Consider the following 10,469-nt stretch of genomic DNA (forward strand, 5'->3'; position numbering starts at 1 on the left):
CAGCTTTAATTAAGCCATTAATATAATTAAGTTAGCTGCAAGAGTATTGGCAGACAATAGCTATCACAGATGAAATGACCGTCGTGAGGGGAATCGCAATCGCAATCGCAAACGAGACGGTTACACAAAGCCGATAGAGAATGAAGCCTGATGGACAAGTCGTCTCCCCCAACGCCACTTAAATCGATGTGAAGCCGAAGTGATGCGATTGATGTGGATGCGTGTCGTTGGGAAAGCGCGAAAACGCCGCAAAATTCCTGGAAAATTTGTTTGAGCAGCGAGAAAAGCCAATGTCATGCAAATATTTGCCGGGGAAATAACTGAAAATGTAAATATGAGAAGTGAATCCGAGGCGGGATAAAAGGAAGTGACAGCCTGATGTTCTCGAGGATGTGGTGGAAATCTGTGGTGGAAAGTGCGGAAAGTGGATTTCAATGCATTGTTCGGTCCATTGATGTCGTGCAGCGGCAAGGACAAGCAAACAAATAAGCCGGAAACGGAGAGGGGAAATGTATACACCACCAGACCCTTTTATATGCTGGAAAAGTGTAACGGAAAGCCGTCCCCAGATGGTGGAAATATCGGAAGCTAAAGCTGCATAAAGGACAAGCCATCGACGCAAAATGCAATTTACCAACACTATAACTTTAAACATAAATGAAAGCATAACAGCCGAAACAAACACTGGTCCAAAAATGTTGACATTTCTATTAAACATTCAAAAAAAAAAAAAACCGCTTTGCTAACCTTTTTCTGGTTACCAATTTGAGGTCTCTGCTGATAATATGTTTTATTTATTTGGTTAGGCACTTGCCGAAATGTTTAGACTCCCATAATTCCCACAACTCGGTTTGAACAATTATTTGGCAATTAACCCGTAATTTCAATCGCATTGATACAATGACAAATCACGGGAATAATCATTAGCTGCAATGACTAAATCACTTTGCTAACGCGTATTATTTCGTTATTTATCCATTCAGTTGCTTTTTATACGTTTGCCGTGCTGCAAATATGGGATTTTACAGAAATTTATTTGGCTTCATAACTCTTTTTGGTTTCCTGCAATTAACAAAGCAGGTGCGCAGAAAAAAGCAGTCAAATAAATCTGAAATCAATTTTTTTTTTAAATTTTGTGTTGCATACATTTAATTTTATCATTGATTTATATCATAGCACTGCTACATGATGAAATTGGTGGGCGCAAAGTCGTGGGACACGCCCAACTATGGCCTCAAGCTCAACATGTTCGAGAAGAACAACTCGATGTCCTCGGTGACCACTGTGCGGCAGGACGTGGCCATACCACTGTGGCATCTCGTCCTCCTGCAGCAACCGCGCAAGCGGAGCTCCGCATCCGCACCGCGAGCGGAACTTCCGCGTACGCTGTACAATGGCACGACGAAAACGTGCGACTTCTGGAAATACATACGCCACGTGTCCGCCTGGAACAATGTGGCAAAGCTAATGCTTTCGAAGGGTGCCAGCAATATGAGTCTCGGCTGTCCACTGAAAACGGGCGTCTACGTAATGAATCGCATCCAAGTGCCGCCGGAAACGGCGATCCTCAAGTTCATGTACCATCCGAACACACTGTACACCCTGGAGGGCACGGTCTACTCTCTGAATCCCAAAGACAAGGTCACCAAGAAGGCTTTGTGCTATTACGAGGTCAATGCCACCATCTACAAATCTTGTTGATGAACTTTGATGATGCAGTGCACTTTTGAAGATTTTTTTTTTTTATATTAGTTTGTTATTTTTTTAATGGTTTGTTAGCCTAATAATAATGGGACCCTGAAGTCTCTAGTTCTTCTATGAGATTTGAACAAATCTTTGGTGTTATAAGTAAACCAATTACAGTTATTTTAGATTTCTAGTTTAATTAGTAATTAAAGTGGAAAACAAATGTTTCTGCATGATTTTCCCCTCTTGAGTTGTAAATGTTGTGCTCTTCAATTGTCAGAGGGTCTGGTCGCGATTGAGGTTGAACTGGGGTTAAGGCGGTTGAAAGCCGTGCGTGTCGCACGTCAGCGAAGGATTTTTAATTAAGTGCGAAATAAAAATGGAAGGGAAAATTTATACCAGCAACGAGCGACCGTAAGTATATATTTATATACGAGTATATGTGGCAAACCAAGTGGCAGAAACCACAAATCAGCAGAAGGAAAGATATTTATTCGCGTTGCAGTCGTGCTTGCAACACTGGTATTAAGTTGCATGGAATATTTTTTTTGGAATTTAAAGAGCTCGCTTTCGGTTATTCATTTACTGATTGCAGTGAAAAAGTTGGAGTTATACGATACTTAGGTGCACACTTTGAATGCCAAATTCAAATTGTTTGTGATTAAATGCAAATGTAAATAATAATGTAAATTAACGCACATTTTCGTTGTTATTCAATATGCTCGACAGCGTTTCGCATTTTAATTTTCAATTTAATGTGCCCAACATTTGACCAGTTTGAGCGTGGGAATGGGCGACTGGTCACAAAATTGCGGCAATCTTATTGCATATTTGCATTTGCATTTTGCATGACCGCACGCACTGGCCCGTTTCGATTGAAAATTTGAAAAAGTGCAACTATGTGCATATGTATGTCCCAATTTTCCATGCGAATTTGTAATCAATTTTCGGTGCGTGTGCTAATTATTGTGTGTTCAGGTCCGCAAAATGGCACTATTAAATTTTTAAATCATTTCGAGAAGGAATATCAAATTCAGAGCGGGAGTAAGTTATTTTTTCGCCCGTGGCAAAGAAAACAATTGGGTTAAAAATAAACAGCCCAGGACACGAACCTCAAGTGAACCGACTGAATGACTGACTGAATGAATGACTAACTGACTAAATGACTCCAGGTGGGACGGCCCCAAGCTTTTCCTGCCTGATTCACCTGGAATCCAAAGCCCTCATCCCCGCAGTCCTCCATCAATTGGCATAAAATATGCGGCGCTTGCATGCCAGAGACTTATTATTAAAACATAAAATTTGCATGCAAGCCGCAAAGCCATGGCGACCTTACCTATATTGTATATATATTTTAAACAGTTGCGGTTAGCATGATAGTGGCTAACAAATATTGATTCAGAAGTGGAGAAAACTGACAAAAAAAAACATTGAAGGCTTAACATATGCAAGCTATTTAAAAATGTATTTAAACATAATGGTCTAGTTTATAATTTAATTTTCATACTCTCAAATGGTAGAACGCTACTTTTTTTGCGTTTAAAACTCCTTTACAACACTGTTTTACACTCCCCACTTCCATTACTATAATTGTGACTCCAACTGTCTGCATAAACGCCACAGAATAAGAAAGAGGAGCACGCCCTTTTTGGGGCGGGGGAGATGGCAAGATATATAAATACGTGCCTGTTTGTACATTTATGTGGCGTTTGGCAATTTGAACTCGTGAATTATGCACGGAGCAGTCAGCAAAGACAATGCCCCAAAAAAGGGAGTTCCTCGTGGCTCGTGAAGTGGGAATGGGAATAGGAGTGGGAATTCTGCGCTGGGAGTTCGCATTAGACAAATTTGGCCAGTTTATTTACGGGCAGCAGTTAAGGGGCCAGTCACAGATGCTAACACTCAGTAGATTGGAAGCGATTCGGGGGCGGTGAGCGGTGATTTGTTAGATACCACTAAATGGGGGTCCAGTGTTGGTAAGTGCCAATTGAAGTTCAAATTAGCCACAGCCTTTGAAGTTATTCGATACAAATTACTGTACAATCGAATAATGCAAATTTCTTTATCTAAAATCATTAAATTATTTGTAACCTTTTAAAGCACTGTGCATATTTGCTGTTAAACAATTATTTTACTCATGTAATTTCCATGCCCACATACGTTTCCTAATAAGGCAATTAGTTCGGCTCATTGGTAATGACTTTTGGCAAAACGGCGTGTGTGATTGCTCGAATTCGTTGTAATGGCGACTTAATTACGATTCGAACTCTTTTCAGGCTGCAAATGCACCTAGGCACTGCAGAGGATGCCATGGCAACCACGCCTAAAATGGCAACTGGCACAGGAAACTGGCTATTAAAAAGCATCCAGCGAAAATAGATGTCAGGGGTCCGAGAAAAGTTGACTGCAGGGCTCAAAAAGTCAGTTTGATTTGCAGGACTGCTTGCTGAACAAGTTTTTGTCGAGTTTCTTTCAGACGGCACTAATAATTTATAATTGGAGGGACTAGTCCGCATTTTACAGCAGTAATCAGCATTTTAAACAGACGACTGCAATCACGGAATAAATTACTTGGGAATTAATACTAAATTGTCAGAGTAAGAACGGAACTACAGACAATAAAATATGAAGTGAATGCACAACTGTGATAAAGAACAGGATATCTCGTAGTTTTGACATTTTGGTTTAAGAACAATCTACTATTTTGATCATAACAATAGAAATAATGGTCCCAAAATGGAATGCCATATCTCGTTGAGCTCGCATTTTAATTCCCAAACGATCTGTGTTCAAAAATGGAAATTTTATTTTTTTGAAGATTTTTTTGCGAATTTTAATGATGTTACCCCTTACCAAAAATGCAAAAAAAATTACCCAAAAATAAATTTCACTAAATCTTTCAAAAGGTAATACAGATATTTAGTATTGGTTATTATTAGCTGCTCAAAACAGTTATTCTCTCATTCTTATGACAATTTTTAGCGAAGTTATGACGAAAATTCCGTTTCTAAAATCAATTTTTTGCCAAAAGCAGTGTTTCCAAATTTCGTACATCAAATAATCCGTTTTTTGGACACAACTTAAGAAATATTTGGCTGAATATGGAATGTTATATATCGTTGAGTTCGTAATTAAATTTTATATCGAACTGTATTCAAAAATGGAAATTCTATTTTTTTGCAATTTTTTTGGAAATTTTGATGATGTTACCCCTTACAAAAAATGCAAAAATTTACCCAAAAATAAATTTTTCTAAATTCTTTAAAAAGTGTAAGGGTTAGTTAGCACTGACAAATAGCTGCTCAAAACAGTTATTCTTTTATCTATATGACAATTTTTAGCGAAGTTATGACAAAAATCCCGTTTGCAAATATCAAATTTTTGGGAAAAGACGTTTTTTCCAAATTTCGGTCTTAAAATAATCCGTTTTTTTGCCACAACTTTAAAAATAATTGTCTGAATATGGAATATTATATATCGTTGAGCTCGTAATTAAATTTCTAATCCAACTGTGTTCATAAATACAAATTCTAAATTTTTGGCATTTGTTGCAAATTTTGATGATGTTACCCCTTACAAAAAATGCAAAAATTGACCCAAAAATAAATTTTTCTAAATTCTTTAAAAAGTGATAGGGATAGTTAGCACTGGTAATTGGCTGCTCAAAACAGTTATTATTTCGCCTATATCACTATTTTAAGCCAAGTTATGATAAAAATCCCTTTCGTAAATATCGAATTTTTGGCAAAACCGGTTTGGTCGAATTTTTGTCAGTGATTCGACCACAACTTTTGTTGATGGGTACAAATCGTCAATCAAGCCAATTGCAGCTGGAGTTCCTCAAGGAAGCGTTCTTGGCCCAACCCTATACTCAGTTTTTGCTTCGGACATGCCTACTCACACACCAGTCACAGAGGTAGACGAAGAAGATGTGCTCATAGCCACCTACGCTGACGATACTGCTGTGCTCACGAAAAGTAAAAGTATCCTGGCTGCCACTTCTGGTCTACAGGAATACCTGGATGCATTCCAGCAATGGGCTGAGAACTGGAATGTGCGCATCAACGCTGAGAAGTGTGCCAATGTGACGTTCTCCAACCGAACAGGTAGCTGTCCGGGTGTCAGTCTGAATGGGAGACTGATCAGACACCATCAGGCTTATAAATACCTTGGTATTACCCTCGATAGGAAGCTCACCTTCAGCAGGCACATCACAAATATTCAGCAAGCGTTCAGGACCAAGGTTGCTCGGATGTCTTGGCTCATTGCACCACGCAACAAACTGTCGCTTGGCTGCAAGGTCAATATATACAAGTCCATATTGGCCCCCTGCCTGTTCTACGGCCTGCAGGTATACGGCATTGCTGCGAAGAGTCACCTTAATAAGATCCGGATCTTACAGGCGAAGACCTTAAGAAGAATTTCGGGGGCTCCTTGGTATATGAGAACAAGAGACATCGAACGCGACCTCAAGGTGCCCAAAATAGGAGACAAGCTCCAGAACATCGCCCAAAAATATATGGAAAGGCTTAATGTACACCCCAACAGCCTAGCAAGGAAGCTAGGAACTGCAGCTGTGGTCAATGCTGACCCTCGGACTAGAGTCAAAAGAAGACTCAAGCGACACCACCCTCAAGACCTCCCTGACCTGGTTTTGACCTAGAAAGTCTTAGTTTTAAAAATTCATTAGAATAATCAAATAAATAGTAATTATTATGTTATATCAACTATTATAATTCTCCCTATCGTTTTTAGGATTAAAAATCTGTTAGTCTTAAGTAACCAAGACATATTGTAAAATAAAATAATTTAAGCAGATCAAATTAAGTTGCCGCATGGGTAACAGTGCGTTGATCAAATAATAAAAACATCATGGTTCAAATACTGAAAAAAAAAAAAAAAAAATAATTGTCTGAGTATGGAATGTAAAAATACGATCCAAAAATTAAAATCATGATTATCTGGCCCAAACCAATGCCATGCTAACTATACTAGTTAGTAGTTATAACATTTTAGTTGAAAACCGTAGGTGGAGTGCCTTCAAATGGAAACTGCCGCTCACACGCAGTTGTCACATCAATTAGTTGCTGCTGTGTTTCCCTACCCTGGAAATTACTTCATAAAATTTAAATGTACGCAAATACATATGCGTTTGTTTTTAGCTGCTGTCAAAATGCTATCATAGTATTTATTAATACAACTATCCTTTCATTGTGCACGTTCATCGTAGCAGACGTCACATTGCCTAATCGAAATCGAAACGAATTCAACGTTTGTTTAACCCACAATTTTAGCACCCACATATTGCGAGTGGGCGGATTGTGGGTGGCTCCGCCCAGCTGGAGTAGCAGATGCAGTAGTAACGAAACGCTATTAACAGGAAGTGACGACAACAACGGACAATGCCTAAAAGCATACTGCGGAATTTTATTTCTTTATTTGTTACGCTTGCCTGATTTTATTTTTAATTATCCGGCGCAGGATGTGAAAATTAATTCCACGAATGGCAAACCAACTATAAAGAAAAGTCAGCCAAAGCGTATGTGAGCGGATCAAGCAAAAAAAAAAAAATAATAATAATAATATATGAAATTTAAATATTGGAAAAAAGTCACTGACATATTGATATGTATTTACCTTCCTGATGAGCAGTCGTTAGCTTTAATCTGTCATTTACGAAACGAAACGGGAAATAAGTACCACCTTTAACCCTTTGACGACGGTCATTAGGCATTTGGCAGAATCGTCGCCAATTAATTGTACATTTAATAGTCACCATCATTAGGCAAGGGCTTTCAGTATATACATACGTATATTTTCACATAAGTATCCCAGGCACAAGCTGTGATAATTTACCAGCCATCTGCTTTCCACCTGTTCGTCACTGATTGAATAATGAAATTCCGCCAGTGATGAGAAGTGCTGGTTGATGAACTAACCAGAAAATTCAATACTCCATTGACATATGAAATGATTCGAATTCGATGTAACAACACTGGACAAAGCGATGGTAGAGATTCTATTACAAAGGATTCCATTTTAGGCATCACTGATGGACGTGTAGGTGGAATTTTAATAATCCAATATGTGGGAAATGGACATCGTAGTCCGGGTTCTCTAGACCATCGTTCGGATCGGTTATATTCGTCGGAAAATTCTCGACCGGTCTGCGGCTGGATGTTGCGGATTCAAGCGAATTGTGAAAAGCATAAACCTACACACGCACACAACAGAGTCGCCCCTTATTCTATTTTTTTTTCCGTTCTTTTGGCAGTTTCCTTTCTGGGCATTTTCTGGTAATTAGAGTTTCATGTTGCGCAGCACAAAAACAGGCAGCGGAAGTTGCTAGCCAACAAAACAGGCTAGGTGGAAAATGAGAACGTGTTGCTTAATTACACGCATTACCAAATATCACACATACGCCATGTGGCCGCAAGCGAAACCTTCAAAGGACAAACAACACAGAAGAAATGAAAATGAAACATTTTTACACGACGTGCTGCCGCAGAAGCGCGATTTCTTAAATGCCCTTTAATATTTTGATAGTTAATCGGCTTTTTTATGGAATATTTAATGAAAATAGTACCTTTATAAACATTAAATATGCAAAACATTTAAAGAAACTATTCACACAAGGATATGATACTAAATATTATAAAATATTTCTTAAATGAGCCGAAAATTAAATACCTTTTAATAAAATATCAAAGTAAGGCTTAGCTCGATAGTAACTACATGAACCTAACTAAAATTCCAGCTAAAAATCATCGAGGGTGAAGCTCCAAAGTCGATAACCCTAAATGGCCAAAAGCAAATGCAATTTGGCTAAAGGAAGTGAAAGGAGCTCGCTGACTTAGTACTTAGCGGTGCAGGCGAGTCACGGCCATATTCAGATTACACGATACGATACGCCACGCCCACTCTCCGGAGGGAGTAGCCCCCCTCTGGGGGCGGAAGGTGCTGGGTATCCCTCAGCACGTCTCACATTAATGGCCCTACAAAAAAAAAAAAAAAGAAAAAAAGAATAGCAGGAGAAAAAAGAGCGAGCCGGCACAAAATAATTGTTTTCCGTTGAGCAATAATTTTCTATACCTTTCGTTTCCCCACGCCATTTGCCCCCAATAAAGCTTGTCAGTGGGCGTGGCCGTGCAATGTACTTTATTTGGCCCAGCAAATTGAGTTAAGTGTAAAAGGCAAAACAAAACAAAAAAAATATTAGAAAAATGCCAAAATGCAAGAAAGGATAAGCAGAAGGGCCAAGCCCAAGCAAACTGAGCTGAAACTGGGTGAAAATGTCTGAAAAGCGGAAAAGCGGAAGTGGAACACTTGCCTGCTTGTCCACCTTTTTTTTTTAGCCAAAGGATGGGTTAATTAACCCATCGTCCAGCGGCCAACTAATCTAAATGATTTGTGAGGCGAGGCAAAGCAAAGGAAGGAGTTTTAAAAGTAAATTAAAGAGCGTAGAAGGTATAAAAATAGTAAAGAAACCGTATTCATTTCATATTAACTCATTTACTTTTCTCTAAACTTCCATTAATCTCTAGTTGGTAGCGTAATTTGTCTATTAGGATTTTAATGATTGGATTGCATATACAATGATGTAATTTTAATGCCACCAACCAGGCGATATCATAACGGTCATTATTTGTTAAGTTGCCCTACCACCACCACTCATTTTCTTGGCTAACACACACACACATACACACATAGAGGCCACAAAATGAGCTTCTAAATGACCAACAAAAGGAGGAAAAACCAATGAAATGGCAGTCAGAAAAAGAAAAGCTAACACGGGGAAAAACCGAAAAACATTGTTGCCGCAATTGTCTTGTCCTGTGAGTAGATTTCCCTGTTATTGTTTGGCCTTTGCTGCTTCACTTTACTTCACTTCCCTGTACTCAGCTCAGCATTCATTACACACACAAAAGGGTGTTCGAGGAAAATGAATGGAAAATGGGTGGAAAATGTTGGGCCGACATTGTTGCATCCAGGAGTCCGCCTTATTCAGCGTTAATTTTATGGATCCTGTTCAACTAAAGCAGCACATGAATCTCGTCCGCCCATTCCACCGCCACCGGGATGCTTCATCATACCCACTAATGGCTGGAAGGTCTTGGAAAAACCAAACAACGCTTTTCACCCAGCATTTTCCCGCATTCACAATGCAAACTGAATGAAAGAAATAAAAACAGCAACATCTTAAAGCGCAGCGCCAACGCCAAACTCCTTTTAAGCACAAGAATTATTATCCTGCTGGCCTTCGAAGGTTCCTTTATTTTTCATGGAGTTTTCCACACTGCGCTGTAAATCCACTGCAAGTGTAAACTCTTTTTTTTTTGTATGAAAAAGGAAAAGAAAAAACTGGCTATGAAAAGTGTGGGGCCCAAGGGGAATCGTTTTGGCCAGTGGTTCAGGGGATTTGCAGACCAACAATGTTTGGTCATAGGTTTAGCTTTGATTTCGGCTTGATTCTCTAAGCGGTTTTATGCCCAAAAAAAGAAAACCAGAATATCAAAGAGCACAGGAAAAGGGCCAAAAGGGAATTAAAGGATTCAAATTGTTGATGTTCTCATTGGATGAATCAAAATAAAATCAATTCATAACCAAATTTATAAACTATTGCACTATTTTTACATTAAATAAGCAACCAACTCAAGAACGTATTTACACTTTTGTATTCAATTATACTCTCAAATTCCATTTAGTAATTCAAATAACATAACTTACCGAACTTAAGAAATGTAAAACAATTTTTAGCCAAGAAAAGCGTATATTAATGGGGA

The 10,469-nt window shown here is 38.8% G+C and overlaps 2 protein-coding genes across 6 annotated transcripts in view; one reads left to right on the forward strand and one right to left on the reverse strand.

Annotated features, from left to right (window-relative positions):
* The window catches only part of LOC6619746 (eye-specific diacylglycerol kinase), a 111,349-nt gene that overhangs the window by 39,817 nt on the left and 61,063 nt on the right, over positions 1–10,469 (reverse strand). The gene's annotated exons all lie outside the window — the stretch shown is intronic.
* LOC6619744 lies at positions 1,015–2,294 on the forward strand. Its single transcript, XM_002043923.2, has 2 exons — positions 1,015–1,080; positions 1,177–2,294. The coding sequence occupies exons 1-2, from the start codon at positions 1,015–1,017 to the stop codon at positions 1,699–1,701; spliced, it is 591 nt and encodes a 196-aa protein (XP_002043959.2). The 3' UTR covers positions 1,702–2,294.

The sequence above is a fragment of the Drosophila sechellia genome, chromosome X (assembly GCF_004382195.2).
Source record: "Drosophila sechellia strain sech25 chromosome X, ASM438219v1, whole genome shotgun sequence".
Taxonomy (NCBI): Eukaryota; Metazoa; Arthropoda; class Insecta; order Diptera; family Drosophilidae; genus Drosophila; species Drosophila sechellia.